The 26,859-nt window shown below is 32.2% G+C and overlaps 1 protein-coding gene across 1 annotated transcript; it reads left to right on the top strand.

Moving 5' to 3' along the window:
- The first annotated feature begins 908 nt into the window (after positions 1-908).
- LOC133172170 (phospholipid scramblase 2-like) lies at positions 909-26,250 on the top strand. Its single transcript, XM_061307010.1, has 12 exons — positions 909-968; positions 3,536-3,586; positions 5,804-5,953; positions 9,596-9,634; positions 18,465-18,596; positions 18,853-18,930; positions 20,070-20,146; positions 20,541-20,671; positions 21,095-21,215; positions 21,576-21,678; positions 22,923-22,981; positions 23,656-26,250. Exons 2-12 carry the CDS (start codon positions 3,550-3,552, stop codon positions 23,704-23,706), a joined length of 978 nt encoding a protein of 325 aa, XP_061162994.1. The 5' UTR covers positions 909-968; positions 3,536-3,549; the 3' UTR covers positions 23,707-26,250.
- Positions 26,251-26,859: the final 609 nt, after the last annotated feature.

Below are 26,859 nucleotides of genomic sequence, written 5' to 3' on the forward strand. Positions count from 1 at the left end.
TAAGCAATACTGAACAAAAGATGGTCAGAATAATGTTCTAAAGAATATGCACCCTTTCAATTTTTGTCAAACGGCCCCATAAGAACTTGAAGGGGTGGCCCCTAAATATTTCCATTCAGCATATCTCCACAACGAAAAGAAATATCTGAATATTTCTTGAACAAAACGTGTTCAAAATCACAATACCTTTCAATTGATATCAAGAAAAAGGGGCTGACCCTCCAAATTTGGGGCTCAGAGGGGCCGAAAGCATGTCATCTATAGTTTTTTGATATTGTTATATAAATCAAAAGAATGAAATCTAATTAGGGAAGTCTATATATCATTATCTTTTAACAAAGATCATAGTCAAAATCATATCTCATCTTATCGAAAAATCGGACGGAAGACCTACTCGTTGCTCGCAACGAGATCTCATCTAGTTATTATGTTCCCCAAACGAAGTTTGGGAACATATTGTTTTTACTCGGTTTCTTATTATTATTATTATTATTATTCTTTTTTATTCTTATTTCTTCTCCGGTACTTTTTTGTTCGCGAGTGTTCTCGGAAACTGCACATCCAATTGAGTTAAAACCTTTTTAGGGTTAATAGGCATGTTGTGTAGATGTGCTCGTCGAATGTCATTTTGCGCGCACATGCATGCACGTGCGGGCGCGTGCAATGAGTGAAATGACTGCCATACTTCATATAGCCGTAACTTTTACATTTTTTATCGTACCGATAAAAAATGTTAATGAATATAATTGATAGTATTGCATCTATTTTCTTTTACTAAAATATCGTTAATTCTTTTTTTAAATTGATAAGTAGGCCGACTCCTTTTCGTAAAATGTATAACAAAAATTCCTATGGGCTCAAACACTACAACAACGAATTGACCTCAAACCAACCGGTAAGTGGCGCTGTGAATGTAAATAAACTACAGAGGAAACGGGTGGGCGCTGTCTTCCCATATACAAACGAAAGTAAGTTTGAGCTTCGGTTGATTTTGGAGTGTATTATCCATTATGCTTTTATGATAATTGTAACATTATGTCTGATACACATAAAGAAAAGTGTATGCGACAGGAATATCCGCGAACATTGCGCAAATCGAAGTATTGAAGTAGGCTGCTATAGACTGATAGTCTATTATTAGGCCTACGTGTAGCGGGAATAATACCCAAGCGTCAGTATACGGGCCAAGTTTTTGATATTTCATGAAAAATAATGTATAGATATTAGGAACATATTTTGGTGTCTGATTTTAGGCACTTAGTTCATGATTCGTGATCCCTTAATGATAGTAAATTTATAGTGAACTCTTGACTTTTGTTCATGATACGAGTAATATTGATGTAATAACAGGATATTTCTTATCAAAATGAAAGATCTTTGTCTTTTCATTCTGCTTTGTTTACACTGGGGTTATTATGTATAAACAACTACATTATACAATCCTTGTGAAAGAAAAAAAAAGAAATAGAATAGGGCCTGATGAAATAAAGTTCCTATAGAGTAATAGCTAGACTTCTACAGTCTTTCAGTTTGTATATATAATAATCATATTAATATATATCATACTATACATAAGAGAACAAAACATAAATTATGTTTAATATTTATGTTTAACAAACTGTCAGTAAATTAAATCTTTCTGAAAATTAATACATTAATATTTGTTTGAGTAGTATTTCATCAGTCTCGAGGTCTTGCATCATTTGTAGAATCAGCACTTAATTCCTATTGCTGAATATGACAGTGTATAAATTGATGTATTTATATCCAGCAAGCTAAAGTTTAAAACATTGAAGAAAAGAAATGAGAATGATACAAAGATGTTAAGTATGTTTTAATTTAATTAATGTATTTGTATCTTTATTTCAATAATGTCAATTGTATCCTACATTGTAAAATCAATTTAAAGTAAATAATAAAAGTTTCAAATATTTAACTAAAAAAAAAATAAGATAAAAATTTAACAGATTATAGGTTGGAAATGTTCCAAAAGTAGATTTTGTAATGTCCATGTTCAGGGAAGTGAGTAAGTGCAGGTATTCTTGTCTGGATCCTGTTAATTTTAAATTTTTTTTAAAGATTACACTTTCCTAAATTTGTTATTGTTTTAAACTAAAATCAATTTTAAAATTCATGTTAATAATAACAGTATATAAACCCAAAATATGAACCTTTGTTCATCTATTGTATAAGATATGTTGTGCTGAAATATAATATTATTGTGATTATAACGTATAATAAGTGCACAGTTAACATGGCAAAATGTTTGCACAGGTGAGTTTAAAGTTTACAAAATAAATGAATTTTAAATATTTCAGATTTACATCTTAAATGTTCATTTATCAAAGCATTATGTAATATATGCTGTTATATGTAGATTTTAACTTTTTAAGTATTAAATTTCATTAACTGTCTGCATTGAGATATCATGATAATGTTGTTGTAACAGCTAGAGCGTGAAAGCACAAATCATGTTCAAAATTTGCCCTCAAGAAACAGAGGATGTTAATAAAATAATTATGTAAAGCTACAAGGCTTTGTACATACATTTTAAATCTTTTTTTTGTTTCTACAGACATTTTCGTGTGAATCTTTAATGCCATGGATATTTGTGTAAAATTTCAGCTATGAGATGTGTATATGATACATGTTGTATTTCATCCAGCACATAGAATAGAACTTGCGGTACCTTTAATATTCATTTGTGACTTTTCTAATCCACTGTTTACATACAAGTACAGTAGCTTAAGCATTTATTGAGGACAAACTTATTATATTTACATTTCCAATGTCTTTGTCCGAGATAAAATTACAAATTGTAAATATACTTTATTTCTACATAAATCTACTGGTTCATTGATTGGCGCGGTTAAAAAAAAAATCACGTGCGGGGCGGGACAAAAAGAGACAGAAGCAGGGCTATTAGCACGGGAATTTGCAGAATCAGGAGCATGTAAATATAAGGAATAACTGTCAGATTTTTTGGATTCATGACGATGATCAATCGATTGGCTTGCGTGATAATTTTATGCATAAACGCCTTCGGCGTTTATGCAAATTATCACGCAAGCCACTCGATTGATCACATCATGAATCCAAAAAATTAGACAGTTATTCCTTAAATATAATGAAATTTCATTGATTTACATGATTTATGTCAAAGCATATAGACTGAGATTCAGCAGATATTGATTTATAGTCTTGATGGATTTTTATTTCATGAAATTCATCGAAGTTGCCAGAACTGTTATTAACCTTCAAAAAAGCATCATGATCAAAAATCACAGCCAAATAAAGGCAATTTCACCTAGGATATGTGGTCTTTTTTTCCAAAATGAACTATATTTTCCTAATTATTTTTAAGATTTCAAATTCTTCCCAAAATGGATGAAAAAAGGCTGCTTTTAAAACATGCGTGAAATATACTGATCTGTTTATTTATCATGTTTTAATTACATGTATGTACTGCACACACCAATTGTATTTTGAGGAAGGTGCTGCACTAAATGATCAATGTTTTCATCATTAATTTTAGGACAAAGAACACTAATGGATTCCAAGCAACAACCTCCACCTGACTATTCAGGTAAGTGATTTATACCAGTACTTAAAGGAGTACAGGACAGGAACAATTAGTTTTACTTATTACTATCAGAAAAAGTACATTTGTATGTACCTATAGATAAAAAGTTAATGTTCAAATAACTGAGTTTATTACTGTTGATAAACTGGGGGATAAATTCATGAAATAAAGCAAAATAAGTTAAACGTTAAATCAATAATTTATTTTCTCATACCATTTAAAATGGGAAAAAAATCTGAAAATGGGAAAATATATAAATTGTCACTATATGGACTGCAAATATACTTGTAATGCCTATAACCTTTCATTTAATGTAAGGTTATAGAATATATACATCATGATACATGAAGCAAATTAAAACTAAGAATGAAACTACACTTCAGTTTCAGTATCAGTATGTTGGTCAGAGATATGTCAAAATGAGTAGAGAACCAGTTCAACTTTGATATATTGAAAGAATTTTTACTACAGTAAATGCCTTCACTGATAATGAGGTTCATATTTGATTTGAATTTGTCAGAGATAAGAGATAATCTGAGATTGATTTTTACACAGTATTTTTGTTTTGCAAAAGGCAAGTTGGAGTTGGTGTGATTTATTTGAGTTCTTAGATAAACAAAAAACTTGCATACTCATGAAAGATAATGAAATCTATTTTTAATGCTATAATTATACACTTCTTCCCGCTATGTCTTTATTTTGCAAGACTATTTTAAAATTCAATTGTATGCTCATGAAATGTGAGACACATTAACATGACTAAATAACAAAGATTTGCAACTGTTCAAAATCTCACAATTTCTTGTGTTTGCTTTTGTTTACTTTTTTTCCAAATCTTGCACCATTTAAATCATATAAATCTTTAAAATTTCAGGGATAATGGAGCAGAACCTTTTTATCCACCTAAAAATATTCAGTTTGTTCTATTACTTTAAGTTTCAAATTTTAATTGATAAAATAAAGAAGGAGAAATCTGAGATAACAACAGATATGTGACCTAATGGTCAGCCCTATCTCCCAGACTTTGCAAACTTTCAGTAATTGACCACTTTAATTTGCCTAGTTTATCTCTTTCTCTTATTATCTCTCTCTATCTATTTATGGGCCTGGGAAAGGGCCATGCCGTACACCATATGTGCTTATACTGCTGAAAAATGGTGCAATGCATTAATGGTGTGCTGCGCCATGCAGCGCATCATGCAAATATTCTGTAAAATGCAAGCACATATGATTTTCTCATTTCTAAGTTCATCACAGCTAGCACATCACAGACAATTCCATCTAATTTCAATGAGGATGATGGTATGGAATTATAAAATCAAAACATCAGTTTAACATAATTGACATTCTGCTGGCAAAGAAACAGAAACTTTTCCTCACAAATGGTTCTTAGCTGACAATTCATTTTGGACAGCCGATCATAGCATCACAAGTTTTAACTATCCGAAAGTCTGGCACATCTTGCACATAGAAAATGTTTCCTTACAACGAATACCATATCAAGGAAGTCTACTTATCTTGGCCTTTAATTCCTTCAATCTGTAAATCAGCTTTTAAAAAGAGAAACTTTTTGGTATAATTTTTGGTATAATTTTAATATAATTTTTCGAATCTTTGCCGTTTTAGAATGATTTACTGTATGAAGTTCTTAGATTAGTAGAAAACATCAGCAAGTCAATGTCAGATACGATGATTTATCAATTCCTGTAGCATTTTTTAAAAATTTTCCTAAATTTGTTGTTGAAGAAATATTCATTATCACTTACAACAAAAATGCAAAATGATCATACTGTGATATGTAATTTTTAAGGTAAAAATAAAGAACAGTGATCATTCTCATAAACAGTTCTTTTTTTATACCTAAATATTTAAAAATGGCCCCAATAATGTATTTTCTCTTCAGCCCCTAAAATTTCAAAATGGCCTGATCATTTCATGAAAAGTGTGGCCACTGGCCCCACCTGTTCTTTGGCCTTCCCAGGCACTGCTATCTTTCTATCTTTCTCTCTCTCTCACATATACATAATAAAATTAATATCAATTTTTAACTTTAGGTAGTACATGTAGTACACAACAATGACTAGTACTTTATATAGGACCATCACTTTTTTAGTAAATACATGTAAACATGTACACATGGTGGAGTTGCAAATCTCTGTTAATGATGTCTGTGTTGAAAGTAAATTGTAATTTGAATTATAATTTTAAAAATATATGAAGGTCAGCAACAAGGTGGACCTCCCCCAGGGCAATATGGACCTCCTCCAGGGCAATATGGACCTCCCCCAGGGCAATATGGACCTCCCCCAGGACAATATGGACCTCCCCCAGGGCAATATGGAGTACAGCCTGGTTATGGACCACCACCTGGTAGGGATATAATTTATGTATTATTTTACATGTTATTTTATAAATGGAAATGATAACAGTTATTCTTCGAGTCCACATCAGCATACAACTTCTTTGAAGACCTCTGTGAAAATCAGATATTAATTAAATAGCTTATCAGAAAATTCTGTTCATGATTTAGCCCATGTGTTTTCATTAAGCTTTGCTAGATTAAGTATACTAATTAAATCAGAACTTTCATCCACTTCCATTTAATACTAGTATTATCCCAGGGTTTAGTCCAGGCTTTGGGGAAAACTACCCTTCTTGGAGAAATTAGGAAAATCAGTTGGGGGTCTGGGGGACCAGAGCTCTGCAGTGGGACGAAGGCCCCCAGCCAAATGTAAAACCATTTTTGTGTCAGTCAAAATGCACAGGTGACGAGATCCACCATGCATACTATGGCAAAGATGCCATCACATCTTGTACAGGAAGGGGTTCAACTTACACTTAATATCCTTATTTGAGCTTTTTCAGAGTGCAAGGGGAATTTTTTACTCATCAAAAGGGGAAAATGAGATATTCAGGGGAAATTTTCTCTTAGATTGATTGTTCTTTTACGTCCCATTCGAGAATTTTTCACTCAATGACATAGAGAGACATCACCATATACCGGTGAATGGCTTCAAATTTGGACCTTTACTCGGCACTCAGGGCCATTGAGCAGTTAGGGATCTTTATCGTGCCAATGTCTGCCATGACAATGTCTGCCATGACACGGGGCCTCGGTTTCTAAGGTCTCATCCGAAGGACCTGCAACTTTCACTTCAAAGTGCTGAGTGCATGGCGTAGGAACAGTTGCTACCCATTTTTATTGACTTTAGTCAGTCGTGGCTGAAATTCAAACTCACAACCTCTCGATCATGGAGGGAGTGCTCTACCGACTGAGCTACCGTGAATGGTAATTTTCTCAAGAAAAATACTGAATATCGGTAGTGTATATGACCTAGATAAATCCCTGCTCTCCATAATGATTAATTGCTTAGTCACTTTCCCCCCTCTAAAAATTTGAAATAATTTTATCTGTTGCACCTTGTTGAAGTATTAAATATTATTATTATTATTATACCCCACGCAACTAGTTGTGGGGGGTATGATGTTTTTGACCCGTCCATCAGTCAGTCAGTCAGTCAGTCCGTCAGTCCTGTTTTTTTGTCAGCGCAACTCCTCCTAAACTGCTGCACAGAATTTCGTCAAACTTTGCAGATATTTAGGACACAATGTGTAGATGTGCATACTACCAGGAAATTCTGATTCCTTTATTTTTTCTGGGAATTTCGGCACTTTTCAACTTAGATTTTTGGCCATATCTTGAATATAGAGATGAACAGTTTGTCAGCGCAACTCCTCCTAAACCGCTGCACAGAATTTCGTCAAACTTTGCAGATATTTAGGACACAATGTGTAGATGTGCATATTACCAGGAAATTCCGATTCCTTTATTTTTACTGGGAATTTCGGCACTTTTCAACATAGATTTTTGTCCATATCTTGAATATAGAGATGAACAGTTTGTCAGCGCAACTCCTCCTAAACCGCTGCACAGAATTTCGTCAAACTTTGCAGATATTTAGGACACAATGTGTAGATGTGCATATTACCAGGAAATTCCGATTCCTTTATTTTTACTGGGAATTTCGGCACTTTTCAACATAGATTTTTGTCCATATCTTGAATATAGAGATGAACAGTTTGTCAGCGCAACTCCTCCTAAACCGCTGCACAGAATTTTGTCAAACTTTGCAGATATTTAGGACACAATGTGTAAATTTGCATACTACCAGGAAATTCCGATTCCTTTATTTTTTCTGGGAATTTCGGCACTTTTCAACTTAGATTTTTGTCCATATCTTGAATATAGAGATGAACAGTTTGTCAGCGCAACTCCTCCTAAACCGCTGCACAGAATTTCGTCAAACTTTGCAGATATTTAGGACACAATGTGTAGATGTGCATATTACTAGGAAATTCCGATTCCTTTATTTTTCTGGGAATTTCGGCACTTTTCAACATAGATTTTTGTCCAAATCTTGAATATAGAGATGAACAGTTTGTCAGAGCAACTCCTCCTAAACCGCTGCACAGAATTTTGTCAACTTTTGCAGATATTTAGGTCACAATGTGCAGATGTGCATATTACCAGGAAATTCCGATTCCTTTATTTTTCTGGGAATTTCGGCACTTTTCAACTTAGATTTTTGGCCATATCTTGAATATAAAGATGAACAGTTTGTCAGCGCAACTCTTCCTAAACCGCTGCACAGAATTTCATCAGACTTTGCAGATATTTAGGACACAATGTGTAGATGTGCATATTACCAGGAAATTCCGATTCCATTATTTTTGCCCTAAGAGTTTTTCCTATTATTGAATAAACTTTCCAGCTAGGTAATAAGGAAATCCACACTGGAATCAGCCTTTGTAATGACATTTTTTGTGAAATATTTTATGACCTTAAAAGACCCCTATTGACTTTGAGATCAAAATATGAATGATTTAACACACACACAAAATCTTGAATCTTGGATAGTTCTCAACCCCCCCCCCCCCCCCCCCAAATTGGTGCTTTGCCTTAAATAATTTCATAAGTACAGTATATAAACAAATTCATATGACTACATTATAATTTTGTTTCCATCAGTTAGGCCATTCCAAGTTTTTTCTATGTTTAGCGTCCACCCATCTTTCAAATACCTACCTACCTATTCGCAAAAAACACACAAACCAAAAAGTAAAACACAAGTCTTTATAGTCATAAAAATGATGTCATCCAAAGGATTTGATTCCATTAATCTATTTTTCTATATCTATTCTATAGAAATATCTATTCTTCAGCAAAATCAAGGTTTTAAGTGCTTACAATATTCCAAATATGACATATTGTAGACAAATACTTAGAGTAATTCATAGAATTAAGTGATTTCGACCAGAATAAACAATTTCAGGACTTCTGATTTTGTTTGTTTTTTCTTATATGGGGTGTCAAAAACCAAGGCGCACGCGGACGCTAAACATAGAAAAAACTTGGAATGGCCTTATTTAAATGTGTACGTTGTCATGTGTTGGACATGGACTTACACTCATTAAAAAATCGAAATCACTGAGGAATTTAAATAACAGTTTGTCAGCATAACTCCTGCACTGAATTTCCTGAAACTTTGTAGGTATTTCAGACATAATGTATAGATTTGTATATTACCAAGAAATTTTTATTCCATTATTTATCTAGAAACTTCAGCCCAATTAAATTTGTAACATACAAAGATTTGAATGTCCTTATATGCAAGAAGTTTTGATGTGATGATTTTTTGCAAGTAATGCCCCTTTTTGAATTATACTGTGTATTTAAAATGCACTGTGCTATTCAGTACATGTTGCGTTGTCGAGTTTTGGGGGAGCGTGGGGTATGTGAGCTTGCTCACTTTTTCTTTCATTCACTTAAAAAAAAGAAAGAATTATATTTAATTATACATATGGTGTTATTTATGACACTTTGTATGGAGAGTTTCTACATTAGTATTTATTAATAAGAATTTGTTTCCTATTTAATATACCACTGTAAGGTAGTACTCTTGTCCAGTTTTATAGCTTTTGAATCTGATGTATATTACCAAATTATTGTAGGTCAGCCATATGGGCAGAACGTGCCCCCGCCCCCTCCAGGTAAACACAGAGCTATTAAGACATGTAGATATACATTGTATTCTACGTGTTTTGCATGTGATGATATTAGTTGTGGGTGCATGTTTACCAATTTGTAAAATTTTATATCTAGTTTTCTTTTTTATTTATAGAACGTTCATAGTACATTCACAGTATAATTGTACATTGTATAAACTGCTTATGCATATCGAATGTCATGTAAAATTTACAAATATTGTCATTACAAATTGACCTGTCATGGCAAACTTAGAACCTTAACAATAAATAAGCATGGATCAGTTTATAATATATAAACCAGAGTAAGACATATGTAGAAGTTCATTGTGTTATATGTTACTCAATTGATGCCTTTCAATCTTACACTAAAATCTGTTTTATCTGAATATTGTTTGACATTTCTTAAACCAATGTATGAAGTTGAATTTTTATAACACCCATACAGGTCAATTTGCAGTAACAATACATTTAGCTTCATGTGGGTACAATTGTACCTGTTCAGTTACTTCGCACTACCATATCTTCCGTGGATTCGTCCAATAAAAAATCACACGTGCATATTGAATACTTCTAGAGCTTTACAAAATGCATGATTTCTAATGAACAATTTCAGGAAGGAATCCTTATGTTGTTCCCCCTACACCTCCATGTATAATTGTCGAAAACTGTGAATACCCAAAAATAACCATGATAACTGCATGTCAAACTTCTGGGAGTTTCAGATCAGACTGTTTTTGGAATAGAGGCTGCCATATTCTTCATTTTTAGCATTATTGAAAGTTTGACATGAAATGACCAGCTTAAATTCTTAATAATGTTATTAAAATTTTAATTAGTGTAAATATGATTTTTTATCCTTTTTAAATTTAATTCAGTTTGTATAGATCTGTATACAAACTATAAACAACAGGTTTTTACAATCAATGCACTTCGATCAACACAGTATTTTAAGTATAAACAACAAGAAAAGGTTTTTATGATCAATACACTTTGATCAACACAGTATTTTAAGTCGGGAATACAAAAAATATGTACTTCCTCAGGGTTCGACACTAACTTTTTAAGGCTTTAGTCCAGCCGGACTAGTGCTTCATTACTTTTACTAGTCCGCACGCTATTTTATCAGTCCGTCAAAAAAAAAAAAAGAAACATCAATGTTTTTTAACATTAATTTAACATGACAATTAATATACGTATTATTTTTTGAAATAAACAAAGTATTTACGTGAAATATATTATTCCACAGACTCATGAAATCTCGCAATCAGCAAGTTCGATCGTATTCCCGATCTCGTTTTTTTTTTTATCTTTACATTACATCCAAAACGTCCAACATCTTTCTTAAAAGTGTCATACTAAATCATGATCGCTTAAACCTTATACTTCATATTGATCAGTCGAAAAATTAAGCGCTGAATTGACCCGGTATTGCGTAACTCCCGCCAAAAGCTAGAAATCTAAAAATACACGCGGGATTTCTTAGTAAAAGTTGTCGAGAATCGGACATCGGTAATTTATTCATATTCTTTTTCAGAATTTTTTATTGGTCCGTTCGGACTAATTAGCCACATATTTTATTAGTCCGAATGAAAATGTATTAGTCTGAGACTAACGGACTAACGTTAGTGTCGAACCCTGCTTCCTGCAAAATATAAGGATCTTATTTTCAAGTGTAGTTCAGGAAGTGATGCAGTAAGGAAGTTATGTAAAATGAGTCTGTAAATGAAAAAAAAACAACAACTTGGTGGAGAATTAGAATGTTATTAGTACATGTAGTACAATTCTACATTAAAGTTTCATTTCAATATTTTAAATCATTTTGATTTTTGATGCAACTGGTAATTAATGAGCCAAAAAATAAGCTCAGCTCCTTTTCTAAAGTTTTTTTCCCTTGAATTGGGTATCCATAGTTTTGAATATGTGCATGTACTTCTTTACCATGTTTGCATTAAATAATGAATGAATGAATACAATACTTTATTACTAACTTATATATATGACAACACCCTTATCCAACATGCTCCATTCTTTGTAATACAGTTGAACTTCAGTATCCTGAACACTGATATCTTGAATTGAATACCAAGGAAATATGTCAAAATGATTTGGAAGTCCCAATTGCTTATTCCTTAAGTATTTTACCCTGGAGATCTTGAACCCTCAGATATCTTGAAATTTTTTTTCTCGGTCCCATAGAGTTCGAGATAACGAGGTTTGACTGTATATTAATATTAACTCGGTATAAGGCTAGTTGACCTTCATTGGGATCATTGACTATTATTCCTTAAAAAAATAGAAGTTAATGGGCGATTCCTGTCAAATTTTGCACCATGAAGTATGCTGGATTTTTTGTTCACATTTCAGTTATAATTTAGATTTCTTTTGTAAATCATTATCATTGCAGCAAAATTTACAATGAGTGAACAGAGGGATAGAGCACCATTCTCAAAAAGGGATTGGCCATTATGGGATTTAAGGTTCCATGGGATTAATAGCTAATTGTTTTGAACTATTGTTGTGTACTAACATGTAATATTACTTGTAATTAGTTTAATATGCTTGTTTTATTTTTCTGTGAAGTGTATGCACAATTAACAAGTTTGGAACTTTTGAACTTGGGTAATAGGCTGAAAAGAACTTGCAGTGTTAGTAAATTTAAAGGTCCATCAATATATAACACAGCTTGAAGACACACTTTGTTGTTTGCAAATTCAAATATCTGGAAAAGGTGCAGCACCATGCTGGGGAAAAATATGTGATGTTATAAACTGCAAATTTAAATCCCTATGCAGTAATAATGTATTATCAACAAATCCTTATTCATGCATGAAGCAGCCAGTCTCAATTTTCCCATAAATTTCATGTAAAAATACATAAAAGTGTATTTAGATATACACTTTTGTATATATTAAATCTGTTCATAGACACATGAATATATTTTTATGGTCCCACCTGTTACCTGTTTCCATGCATCCATCATTCTGTCATTCCATCATTCTGTCATAGTTTTCTGGGCTTTTTTGGGGGGTATGCTTGTAGACAATGAGTTCATTTTGGTATATATTAGGCCATGAAAAATTAAATAATAGTTTCTCAGGCCAAAAATTTCAAAATTCAATGTGGCAGGCAGGTTGGTTGGTTTGTTTGGTTTTTTTTTTTTTTATAGCAGTGTTATACCTTTTTTTCATGTCAGTCATTCAACAAAATGATGATATCAACTTATTCTAACTTTTTGTTCTCTTAAATTTATTATAATATGTATTTAACTTTAAATAATGTTATTCTAAACAAAGTTAATTCATAAAATACTGTATTAACAAGAAATGTTCAGTTTATCTAATAAAAACATCTATCGATTAGCATTTATGAAAAGGGGAATAGCTCAATTTTCTTTTTCAACTCGGAAAAATAGGAAATTGAGTTATTTCCCTTTTCAATATGTCAATAAAATTGTTCAATGTGGCAGTGTTTGACCTGATGCGGTGGTGCCTGAGACACAATTGATTAATTTTTTTGGCCTTACTTAATATAATGACTTACAGTTTTTACAAAAGTTATAGCCCTTGGACTTTGAAAATTTCTAATAATTCACTGTTTTCCACACTTTTTTTGCTATGCTTGTAATGACTTCATTTTAGGTACAATATGTCTCTTGATATTGATGACTTGCAGATCAAGTTCTCATTTCTTGATGATTGACCCATTTTTATGAAAGTTATTGCCCTTAGACTTTGAACATTTCTAATAATTCACTGTTTTCCAAACTCTTTGCTATGCTCAATGTAGACAATGAGTTCATTTTGGTATGTTTATTGATATTGATGACTTGCAGGTTTGAGTTTCATGATGATTTACCCATTTTTATGCCCCCATAATTGAAGATTCAGGGTTATATAGTTTGTGGTTTGTCTTTTAATCTGTTTGTCTGCAAAACTTTAACCTTGCCCATAACTTTTGAATGGTTGGTGCTAGGGCTTTCATATTCACATGTGACAAGACCTTTCTTTTGGTACCAACATATTTGACCTCTTGACCTTGGAGTTGACCTATTTTTGCAAAAATTTACCAAATTTTAACCTTTGCCATAACTTTTGAACAGTTGAAGCTAGTGTTTTTATATTTCATATGTGTATTCCATGCATCCAGACCTTTGTTTGGGTACCAACATTTTTTGACCTCGGCCTTGACCTTTGAGTTTGACCTACTTTTGAAAATAATTAATCTTGGCTACTTTTTAACATTGGGTGCTAGGACCTTCATATATCACAAATATATTTCTTGTGACAAGACCTTTCTTTGGATACCAACATTTTTGACCTCAATACATGATGTTGATTTTGGAGTTTGATCTACATTAATTTTGAAAAAAAACTTTAACCTTGCATATAACTTTGACTGTTGCTGTTAGCGTTTTCATATTTCACTTGTGCATTTCTTGTGACAAGACCTTTCCTTTAGTATCATTTTTTTTTCACCTCATGACACTCATGGGTTTCAACATTTTTGAACTCTTGACCTTGACCTTTGAGTTTGTTCTAAATTTGAAAAACTTTAACCTTTGCATTGATTGATTGTTTTACGTCCCATTCGAGAATTTTTCAGTCATATAGAGATGTCACCATATACCGGTGAAGGGCTTCAATTTTTGACCTTTACTCGGCACTCAGGGCCATTGAGCAGTGAGGGATCTTTATCGTGCCAACGCCTGCTGTGACACGGGGCCTCGGTTTTTAAGGTCTCATCCGAAAGACCCGCAACTTTTACTTCAAAGTGCCGAGCTCATTGCGAAGGAACAGTTGCTACCCGTTTTTTATCCACTAAGGTCAGTCGCGGCCGAGATTCAAACTCATGACCTCCCAATCACAAAGCTCTACTCTACTGACTGAGCTACCGTGAACGGCAACCTTTGCATTGAGCTGCCTTATATGGGGGCATCATTTTTTTTGTTTTCATACCACCGCAAACGAAGTTTGGGGGGGTATATAGGAAATCACCTTGTCTGTCTGTCTGTGCAAATGTGACCGGTCCATATCTTTCTTATGGAGGAACATTAGAATCTACTACTTCACTTAAAGATTAGAATCTACTACTTCACACAAAGGGTGTGTCATGACCTTGACTCAAGGTCATTTGGGCAAGTTCAAGGTCCCTGGAAGAAAAAGTTCATAATTCGTGTCCGGTCCATATCTTTCTTATGGATAAATTTGGTGAGTTCCCATTTTACACAAAGATTGTTTATGACCTGAGGGTGTGTCAAGGCCTTGAGCCAAGGTCATATGGGCAGTTCAAGGTCACTGAAAGAAAAAGTTCATAATTTGTGTCTGGCCCATATCCTCATATGGATAAATTTGGTGAGTTCCCATTTTACACAAAGATTGTTCCTGACCACAGAATGTGTCATGACTTTGACCCAAGGTCATTTGTGCAAGTTCAAGGTCACTGAAAGAAAAAGTTCATAATTCGTGTCAAGTCCATATCTTTCTTATGGATAAACTTGGTGAGTTTCCATTTTACACAAAGATTGCTTATGACCTGAGGGTGTGTCATGACCTTAACCCAAGGTCATTTGTGCAAGTTCAAGGTCACTGACAGAAAAAGTTCATAATTCATGTCTGGCTCTATATTTCTTATGGAGAATTGGTAGTTTCCACTTCACACAAAGATTGTGTATGACCTGAGGGTGAGTCATGATCTTGACTATAGTCACTGTAGAAAAAATGGATAAATAATGCATCCATACTTTCCAATAGAGGAATACTTGAAAAATTGTTATTTATTTTTTCAATGTAATAAAAAAAAATGTTATCATAAGAATTGATGTTTTATTGGGCTGCGCCTTAGTTTCATTCATTTAAAAAATATAATGAGCAATTACCGGTAAATTTTAAATATTTAAACATATTGTGAACACCTCTTATATCATCAAACACTAGTTTAGTGACTTGGCACCTTCTCTGAAAAAAACCTGCAAGGGGTATTTGTCCATTTTGGACAGTTTTAGTTTTTTTTTGTTCACAAACACATTTATTTTGAAAGTGATTGCCCTTAGATTTTGAAAATTTGCAATAATTCACTGATTTCAGGAGTTTTTCATCTGTACTTGTTCATAAAGAGTACTTCTTGGACTTTCACATGTTTAAAACTTGCACCTCAGTGGGGGCATTCATGTAACCCTGATGTATCTAGGTTTTCTTTATTCAATGTGAATTATTATTCCATGATGGTAAAAAAAAATAAAAAATACAGAGAAAATTCACCAGCATGTGCTTTATACTGTATATGTATGTTTGAACATCCTTTATAGTGTGTGAAAGTCATACATTATATCTTTCTATTTACCTACACTGATCTATGTATGTATGTATGTATGTATGTATCTATCTATCGAACAATCAATCGAGAGAGTACATGCATGTGACCATGCAGTATTGTAATACATTTCAATCTCATACTTCATACTTTTAAAAGGTTCTAAGTGGTCTGAGGAAGTAGCATATTGATTTCGCTCTGACTTAGACTGGGTTTTAAGCACTGTCTCGAATTTTACATGTACGTGATGACCTTCATTAAATATCTTCTTATCAATCAAACTAAAGACCATGCAACTAGATCTGATTGACAGGGTTGCTGAAGAATAAGCTTACTTAGACCATATTGCTTTTTGTTTTAATTTGTTTCTTGATTCTTGTTCCTTTGATTTGTCCCTAAAATCTAAAAAAAGAAGAAAAAAAAATCCAGGATGCACCCAACCCTATAGGGTTGACTGATTAAAAGTAATTTATAACTTTTTCTACAAAATGTAGAATTCAAGATAACATTTACTTAAGGATGACTGTTTACTTAGATGACAAAAAAATTTCCACTGATAAGAATGAAAAACCACCTATTGTACATTGTAGACCTATGCTTTTAGTGTTATTATTCACTTTCAAATAAGTAGGTCAATGACCAACTTTTCATGCTAGTGGCCCCTATTTTTCGGAAAATACCTCAATTTTTTACATTAAAACAAATATTTTTTTTTAATTAAAAAAGTATAACAATTAGTAGCAAAACTTTGGCTAATGAAATATTATATAAATGGAAAAGTTTTCTTAAATATTAATAAACAATACGAGTTGAAACTAAATAAACTTATTTATTATTCCAGTCCAAAAATCCTCTGAACATGCATTTTCTAATTTTTACCCATTTTTAGCTCACCTGAGCTAAAGTGAGCTTTTCTGATCATATTTTGTCAGGCGTCCGTCTGTCTGTCTAGCTGTCCTCCTGTCTGTAAACTTTTCACATTTTCGACTTCTTCTCAAGAACCACAGGGCCATTTTCAACCAAACTTGCTACAAAGTACCCTTGGGTTAAGGGGATTCTAGTTTGTTCAAATGAAGGGCTATGCCCTCTTCCAAGAGGAGATAATTACAAATTAGTGAAAAATTAATAGCATTTTTAAAAAAATCTTTTTCTCAAGAACCACTGGAAAGATGAAACTCATGTGGAATCATCCTCAGGTAGTTTAGATTCAAGTTTGTTGAAATCATGACCCTGGGGGTAGGGTGGGGCCACAATATGGAATCAAAATTTTACATAGGAATATGTAGGAAAAAAACTTGAAAAATCACTTCTCAAGAACAGCAAAGCCATGATTAGTCTTATTGCTATTGAAGCATTCTCAGGTAGTGTAGATTCAAATTTGTTCAAATCATGACCCCCAGGGGTAGGGTGGGGCCATAATGGGGGATCATAGTTTTACATAGGAATATATAGGAAAAAAACTTGGAAAATCTTCATCTCAAGAACAGCAAAGCCATGGTTAGTCTTATTGCTATGGAAGCATTCTCAGGTAGTGTAGATCCAAATTTGTTCAAATCATGATCCGCAAGGGTAGGGTGGGGCCACAATGGGGGATCAAATTTTTAGCAAGGGAATATATAGGAAAAAAAACCTTTAAAAATCTCCTCCTCAAGAACAGCAAAGTCATTTGTTATATTGATATGGAAGCATCCTCAGGTAGTTTAAAATTCACCCCCCCCCTCCCCATTTAAACTTTTCAATACTGGACTGATTTGTGCTTTTTCCTAGCCAATGAGTGATGTGGCCCATGGGCCTCTTGTTAATCTAATATTACAAAAATTTGAATAAAAAGAACTCTAAACTATTTATAGCCTCAGTTTACTTCTGTTGCCCTCATTCTGCTGGTATTAGAATTATATGAGTCAATTACCAAATTCTTGAGATGCGTTGTCTGGAATGGTTTTTGTTCATATTTTTGAAATTTTTCATTGCATGCCATTCAATTAAATGAATTGAAATAATACTTGAGCTTCAATACACGTAATACATCCTTGCCTAAATTGTGTCACAACACAGACTTTGTGTGGTATTCCTCCTTAATTACACTGTAGAATGAGTGTAGGTGCAAGTAAAATTTAGGATGGCTTTTGATCAGGACATTTTACAGAGTTATATATTTGAGTTATAAAAAATGTTCAGTGTGAAAGAATGCCCAACTTTATCAATTTAGTTAACCTCTTGCAATGAGTGCTGTGTCCTTGCTATTTTGCACGATAATTGCTTTTCGCTGTAAATAAAAACAGTACTTTCTCTGATTATAAAAAAATTTATTACTATGTATTACATGTAATTTGATTTTCATTTGAATAAAGTTGTGTACAGATATGATCATATACATGTATGTAATTTAAGTTTTTAGTGATACATGTGTAATTGTTTCCATTGCTTTGCATGTACTGTATAATGATTTAAAATGAAGTGCAATATGGCAGAAATGTTTAAGGTGAGACGGTTTAAAGAATCTCAGTTTTTATATTGTAAATAGGTCTGCAGAATGTTCAGGTACAGCAGATGTGGGCTGCCCGTCCTGAGCCCATTCCAGGCTGTCCTCCTGGGCTAGAGTACTTGACAATGGTGGATCAGCTTCTTGTTAAACAGCAGATTGAGCTTTTAGAGGGTCTGTACATATAGAATGAACCCAGAAAAAGAAATTAATGCTTTTGTTTTCATATGACACATGCTTTAATGTGTTTAGAATAATGACAACAGTCATTTATGATGATGATTGCAATTAAGTTTTCATATTTCTCAACTTTATTAGAACTTGATATCTTTTACATTTCAAGTTAATTGACATTCTGTGGCCAAGAATGAATGTTATAGCTGTAATGATTTGAAATTTATTAATTTTTTTTACACATTTTGTTTTGTAGTTTTCACAGGATGGGAAACTGCAAACAAGTACAAGATTGTAAACACAGGTGGACAACAAGTCTACTTCGCAGCTGAAGGTAAATGGTCTCTTTTTTGACTTGTCCAAATTAGGGATGTAACGATACAGCAATACATCGATTGTATTGATCGGAAGGGCTCATGATATGCATATCGTAACGCCATGTATTTATCATGATACAGTACAAGATAATTTTCATTGTTTTGTTTGAAACTACAAACAAGCTAATAAATTTTAATGTTTTAAAATGGCTGAATAAAAGGTAGCAAAGAAAAACTACAATGTCAAGACTATAAATCCACCTTTTATTAACTTTGGTCAGGGGTATATTTTCTATAACTGGAGGTTTTCAAAGAATAATATGTTAAGATAACAGTTAATTCAATTGTTGACAGCTGTATCATGATACATGTTGTATCGCATGACAGTATCGTGATATGTATCATATTGTTAGGTAGCTTGCAATACTCAGGCCTATATATATAGTCCAAATCAAGTTTTTAAAAGTCCTTAAATTGGATCATCTAACAAAGGACATTTAAAAGTATTAATTTTTTTAAATGTTTGAAAATAACACTTCAGTTTTTAGATATGGAGGAGATCCTAGTACTTACATGCATGTTTTGATTAAGTAGAATTGAAATTGATCGTCACTTTGAGATTGTGTTTAATGACTCATTTTTTCAGGAACAGCTGCATTATTGATTATTGCATACATATTTTGTTTTTAGCTTATGATGGATCCCAATGGAAACAATAGCTAACATTATTATCTATGATTAAGTCCCATAAGGCAGAAATCAATAGGAATTAATTAATTCAGTAAATTATTTAAAGGCATGTAACTGGAGATAATACATTTTGATGTCAGATCAGATGCATAATCAGTAAATGTCCTGTCAAATTGATTAACACCATGCAGCTCGACAGAGTTTTGCTGTCAGACTACAGCATACAATTCATGTATCTACAATTCTTCATGGATATGTACAGTGTATTTGCTATACAAATTGTGAAAAGACAAAAGTGAAGACTTAATTTTAGTAGATTATGATCTTTACTTGCAAAATGTTATTGTTCTAATGCATTACCAAGCATGACTTATTATGAACAATAAGAAACCCTTAGATATGTTATAATTTCCATGAAAATTTATGAGAAAAGAAAAAGATGTATTTAATGAATTTGATTTAATAGAATCTGATACCTGCACTCGCCAGTGTTGTGGTCCTAATAGAAGTTTCACAATGCACATCACAGACAACATGGGACAGGTGAGATAATCATAATAATTACAAATTCATGGATGTTAAAATCATCTTTGTTCTAAAATAACAAACACATATATCTTAAATTTGCAAAATGTGTGGATAGCATGGATCCATATTTTGATAGAAACATATTCCAGAACAAATGAATAAAAAAACTTGAATATTATTAAGTCTCTGTAGGTCAATGTAGGATTCATTATGGCTACTTTACCATGTACTCTTCTTGTTAAAGATTGTGTTACTAGACAATTTAGCACCAGTGATTTGCAGTTTGTATACTGATATCTTTAACCTGATTGAAGCAGTATAAATCACGGAGCTTTCTGTATGGTCAGTCAGTACCTGTATCCATTGTATATGTTTTACACGAGGTCATATTTACCCTTTGCTTGTACAGGAGGTGATCAGGGTTACACGAGAGTTTAAGTGTTGTGCTGGGTGCCCATGGTGTGCCTGTATTGACGCTCTGGCCCACGAGATTACTATTGAAGCACCACCCGGACAGGTGGTGGGATATGTCAAACAGGAGTAAGTTATTCTTACAGGCATTATGAGGAGAGGTTGAGAGGATGATATTGTAACTGTGAATCAGCAAATACTGTATTTCCTTTATAGAAGTTCCTTGATTTTCCCAGTTTTGAGATGTTAAGCTTGTTCCATTTAGTTTTCCAATAAAAAATGAATAATGTACTTGTAGCATACAAGATGACAGCAGATATTAGTACTGCATTAAAAGATAATGCATTAGTCAAGTTAGTTCTGTAGAGTCATATTACAAGTCCACCTAATGAATCATGATGTTGAAGAAGACCACTGTATTATTTTTAATATTCATTTGTGATTTCTATGATGAGCTGCCCTTTCTGCTGTTTTATGATATAAGAAAAAATAAATGTTAATTATTCAATATAAGACAATACCTGTACTTTCTGTTTTTTTAAAAAAATTCAGACAGAGCTGGTGTCCACCAAGCTACTCGATACAGGATGCTAATCGCCAGGAGATCTTACGCATCAGTGGACCTGTCTGCATGATTACAGGGCCATGTTGTCCAAATGACATCGACTTTGATGTTAGTATCAACTAGAATATGAAGTTATATTCATAAGTATTTGAATATTTTTAAATGATTTTTTCTAGCTAGATTAAAAAAAATTCTGAGTGTTAGATCACCTCTATCCTTGTCAACCAAACTTGAGTGTTTAAAAATTTATTTTGATAATAGTTTGCACTTCTAAAATAGAAATAGAACAAGAGATAAAATAAATAAAAGAGAACTAGAAAGTCATTTTAGATTCAGTTCAAAGTCTCCTAGAAGAAGAAAATGTTGCATTTGATTGAATTTCCCTGTGACATGATAAAAGTTTTGACCCAAATGTATTGCATAAACAAGGAAGAGAATATGGCAAAGTATTGTGAAAATTATTTCAAGGTCTTGGCTAAAGATGGAAGCACACCGGTGGGAAAGATCAGCAAGCAATGGAGTGGATTGATGAGGGAGTATTTCACTGATGCTGACAACTTTGGAGTTTCTTGTAAGTTGAGATCACTACATTTTTATTTTGGTAAAAAGAAACTACAGACCTACATCGTTTATGCCTGTAGGTCCTTTATATCTCTAGTTCTGTCATCTGTCCATCCAATGAGGTGTTTCACCTTACTGTTATGCCTTACATCAGTATTTGAGTCAATAGAAGTCAAGGAGATTGGAAATGGAGACTGATTACATGAGAATATTTTATACTATTCAAAGTTGCATTTTGTGGTTTCAGCAGGTAGCAAGTCTAAATTTGGTATCAGTGTTGATTCTGAATGTACCAGGGTATGTAAAACTAATAGGGTAGAATCTAAACTTTGTATGAATTATGGACGAGACAATTTAACATCTGAAAATTTTCCCATTGTACATGTAGAAGTAGAAAAGCATGATACTTCAAATGAGTCTCTTTGGATTAATTATTGTAACTGGTACAGAGAATGCTGAGGCTTAAGCTTTTTCTGGTTCATCAAGGTTTATTTAACACCATTGTCTGCAATGAAAAAAAATGTCTGTTTTTGGAGTTACCAATTAGTTCATGATGCTTGATGATTGATTTCAAATTTTATTATTGATATTTTATTTTTGGTTACAGTATGCATTTGATTGATTATATTTACAAGGAATTAGAAATATATAGCTGGAAAATATGATTTTTTTTATTTGCTGCCCTATGTATTTATAAAGAAAGAGTTTTTTTTTACACATACTGTCAAACCTCATTATCTCAAACTTGATGGGACCAAGAAAAAACTTTAAGATATCTGAGGATTCAAGATATCAGGATAAAATACTGAAAGAATAAGTGGTTGTAACTTTCAGATCACTTCAACATATTATTGGTATTTGAGATATCAGTGTTCGAGATACCAAAGTTCTACTGTAGTTGTATATTAACGTCAGGACATATTCCATTTTTTATAAAGAAAATATATGAATTTCAAATTAACATATTTGTTTCACATTTTAAGTTTCCTTTACATTTCTTTTTCATCATTAATTAAGTCATTACAATCACATTCCTCTAACCCCTACCTTATATATTAAATATATTCCTTAGCAAGACCCTTGCTAACTAGAGAGCAGTTAAAACTTTGTTTTAATTTGTAAAAATTATATGTAACTGCCAAAACTGAAGAATATATAGACATTAGACAATACTTGTACTTAAATGTCTCATAAAAATTAAAGATCATATGGAATTAAAGTGAAACTTTGATTTTTTTTTTTTTACTGTTGTAGTTCCAATGGATCTAGATGTCAAGATCAAGGCAGTGATGGTTGGAGCAGTGTTCCTCATTGTAAGTTATCTCCCCATTCCTTGCTAAAACAATTGTAATGATAATTATAAAGGTTTAATAAACTAATAAATATGTTATAGATGCATGATTAAAAACTGCTCAGTTTGATTCAAGAGAATTATTTACATCAGACTAAGCAGATTTATACCTCTCTCATGCTTACTAAACATTTCTAAAGTGAGTTTTAATTACCCTGCATGTTTAGCACTGTATTTTGATATAAACTATATTATAGATGATGTACATGTAGTTACATGAATTGTGTTAGCATAAGGAGATGGAGAAGAATTTATTCATTCCCATTATGATTTTTACTGATCTCTGTATTTAAGTATTAGTGATGTACAGTTTTTTTTTAACCAGACTTAATTATATAGGGGTAAAAAAATTGTGGCATTTTCGCCTTTTTTACCTACTTGTCTACAACTGAAAACATTATTCTATAATATATATTTTATAATAAATTATATATATATATATATATATATATATATATATATATATATATATATATATATATATATATATATATATATATCTAATAATTATATATATTATAATATATATAAAGTAGATATGTGGAATAACATATGTCAAAGTCAAAAGGGTTTATTTGTCTCTGCTTGGGTCATCAAGTTTGATCAACTTATCATTTTTTATACATTTTGTTGCAGGACTTCATGTACTTTGAGAACAACCAAAATAACAATAACCATCATCACTAGTGTTTGGGCAGGTTAAACACTATACAAATAGGGACAAAATGTCCAGGATGGAAACACTATAGTGGAAACGAGAACATGAAATCCTAAAACCCAGGCTGGGCAAAACAGTTATAACTTACATAAAAAAATGTGTATAATTTGGAGATATACAAACTAGGAGAAACATATTTAGTAAGAACTTAGTAGCATTTTTATCCTCTCTATACTGTTTAGAAGTAAATGTAGTTACAATTTTTTTTTTAAAAATTGAATTTTAGAAAAAGTTATGCATGTATTTTAGAAATTAGCTGCAGTGTACAATATTGGCTTGTTTAAGTCATTTTATTAAGGAAGTACTGTAAATGTATTATTCATGAGGGTAGAGAATGTTAAAAGATTTATCCATGATGTACCTCAATATTATATGATTAGAGCAGTGTTCTAGTTTTTTTTACATACATGTATAATTGTATATACCGTTGTTTGACATTATTGTATGACTCCTAAATTTCAACTCTGATTGGCTAATATCCCCCTACATGGGAATAATATTATGCTTCCCTCACATTCTGTTGATATCTTCATCTTTTTTCATTTGATTAAATGAAAAAACTGTTTTAATATGATACAATACAATAGTTAGTGGCCTGTATTTTGTCCATCCAATCATTTAGCTACCTTCAGTGACCTCATCCTTCAGATTCATTGATTATTCTCTTTCTCTAGTAACTAATTATAAATGACTATTTCTCAAACAAGTCAGTATAATATTGGAGTATTATATCATAGTTTTAGGCATACAGTATATTAACTGGGAATTAAATATAGGAACTTTTGCTTGTGTTAAAGCTGAGCTAAACTTCCAGTAATATTGGTGCATCTAATTGGTGTTCATTGTTAAGTAAGAACTTATTAGTAAAGTTTCAACAGAAACTAATGTTTATATGTTCATTTTAGAATTTTGTCTACTGTGGTTTAGCTTGAAATCTTATTTAAATACAATGTACTTATCAGGACCAAAGAGCTAAAAAAAACATCAAAGTATTTCATGTTGGCTTTGTTTGTTGTATGATTACGATTTAATCTTGAATGTGAAAAAATTATAAATGTTAGCCTGTTTCTTTTACGTAATAGTTTATATAAACATTCATAATTTCCAAAAAGACATATTTTCAAATGAATGATTTGGGCTTAATTCAATGTTGACCAAATGAATTCAATGTTGACCAAATGAATGTAATTGTCATTTTTACTGGTTTGTTTTCTACTCCACGTATTTTAGCCTCCTTTATAAAAGAGATTTTGTATGTGTTATTCTGAAGTACAGCATCCACTTCATATGTTTACTCTGAAACTAAGTTGATTCATTTTTTTTTATCTTTCTCTGGAATGATTTCAAGAAAAAATAATAAAGAAAGGTACAAGTTTACAGCACGTGACAAAATTATCAGGGATATTCCATGCAACAACCAATTCATTCTAAATGCACCTTTCACATGAATACATGCACATAGTATGCATTTAAATGTAACTGAGGATTTTGTCTTTATTGTCATCCTTTTTTGTTAGAAATCAATGAAAATGCCTTAATAAATGTACAAAGCCTTGAAAAATACATTCCTGGCATGATCTACATCCCTTCCATAATTGGGACATTAACTGTGATTAACCTGTATAAATGAATTTGTCACCTTTGTTTCATGTGCTGTTGTGAATTTTTTCTTTTATTTTATTTGGCATGTCACCTTGTATTTCCATTCTTTAATTGGAGTTTCTTATTTCTTAACATAATTGATATACACTGTATTCTAACATAGATATTTGGTGTTTTGTAAAAAAATATTTTACTTTCTACTGTATCATGTGAATTAACCCAGTATTACTAATGGCATTATTATTTATTGGTCTTTCAAAATGCTGTAGCAATGGGCTGTTAATTAGTTAATGAATTTGTTAAATTATTGTCCACATGTAAAGTCCCTAGCTTTAGTGTGTGAAATCACTATCAGGCTGATTAACCACAAGAAAGGTAGCAAAATGATTAATGCTGCTTTTGGCAAATTTCAAATTCACCAAAACCATTATTTACTGCATCTGATAAAAATGAATTTAGTCATGAATTTTTTTTTATCTCTGAGAAAGTTTTTTAAATGGTGATCTACTTCAGAATTAATATTGTAAAGGTTATTCTTACTGTATCATATAACAGGGTTTTATTGTATATTGAACATGTGTACCGGTAATTGATTTTTTCCCAATTATTTTGATTTTAAAATGCATTAATTGTGTATTGGTAGATTGATAATATGAATTGGAGTTTATTTTATTAGCTTTACTACAGTAGACCTTAATTAATTTAGTCTTTGTTGTTAATATAAAAGTTATTTTAAAAAAAATGCCTGCTCATCTTTATTCTTCATTGCTAGTTTTTCTTACTGTTAACCAAAGTGACTATACAGTTCTACTTTTCAGTTATTTATAAGGAATGCTCTGATTTGAAATTGATTGCACAATCTGAAATATATTAACTTAATTTCAGGACTTGATTAAAACTAATATGATGTACTTTTGGCACTTTTACACAGCTAGTTGGAAATATACGGGTGCCAAAAAACGACGATTTCCTAACATCCAGACATGTCTTAAACTTATTGGAACCTGACACTCTTAATGAAGTATTTGGTCAATTGCTTATGTATCACAACTGGTTACAGTACTTCGGCGGTATTGATAGTACATGTCATTTCATATTAGCAATAATGCCCGCCTTGTCAACTGTTCACCTCATGCATAAATCAATATCTTTGAGCTTCATTTGGTTTTAGTTTGGATTTAATGATTAGATCACCTATATTCTTATGTTTACTGTATGCAACTACATGTATAGGAGGTGTTGTGATCAAGACTTTGCATACTTCGTCATGTTGTATGTAATCCCAATATTTCATTAGTTGTTTCCTTAACCTCTTTATATTTGGGTTGAGCTTGGGGACAAAAACGTTGGATACAGCTTTATTATCCTTTTTCTTCTTTAGATTTTTTGAGAAGATCCATTCTATTTGCAGAAAGTGTTTCTTGCGTAATCAATTTCTTGATTCTGATTGGTCGGCGGAATACAGTTTAAATCATATGACCAGTCAGATAAAGCGTAACACATCCAAACTCTTACAAGGC

The sequence above is a fragment of the Saccostrea echinata genome, unplaced genomic scaffold (assembly GCF_033153115.1).
Source record: "Saccostrea echinata isolate AGI-Se365-2 ecotype Australia unplaced genomic scaffold, CSIRO_AGI_Sech_v1 ptg000054l, whole genome shotgun sequence".
Lineage (NCBI taxonomy): Eukaryota > Metazoa > Mollusca > Bivalvia > Ostreida > Ostreidae > Saccostrea > Saccostrea echinata.

What these genes read in the sequence shown, in the direction of transcription:
- LOC133172170 (XM_061307010.1), top strand. Translation starts at nt 3,550, where the DNA reads ATGGATTCCAAGCAACAACCTCCACCTGACTATTCAG. An exon ending in GCAGATTGAGCTTTTAGAGG is followed by an intron (nt 18,597 to 18,852) that starts GTCTGTACATAT and finishes TTTGTTTTGTAG; the next exon opens with TTTTCACAGGATGGGAAACT. An exon ending in TGACAACTTTGGAGTTTCTT is followed by an intron (nt 21,679 to 22,922) that starts GTAAGTTGAGAT and finishes TTACTGTTGTAG; the next exon opens with TTCCAATGGATCTAGATGTC.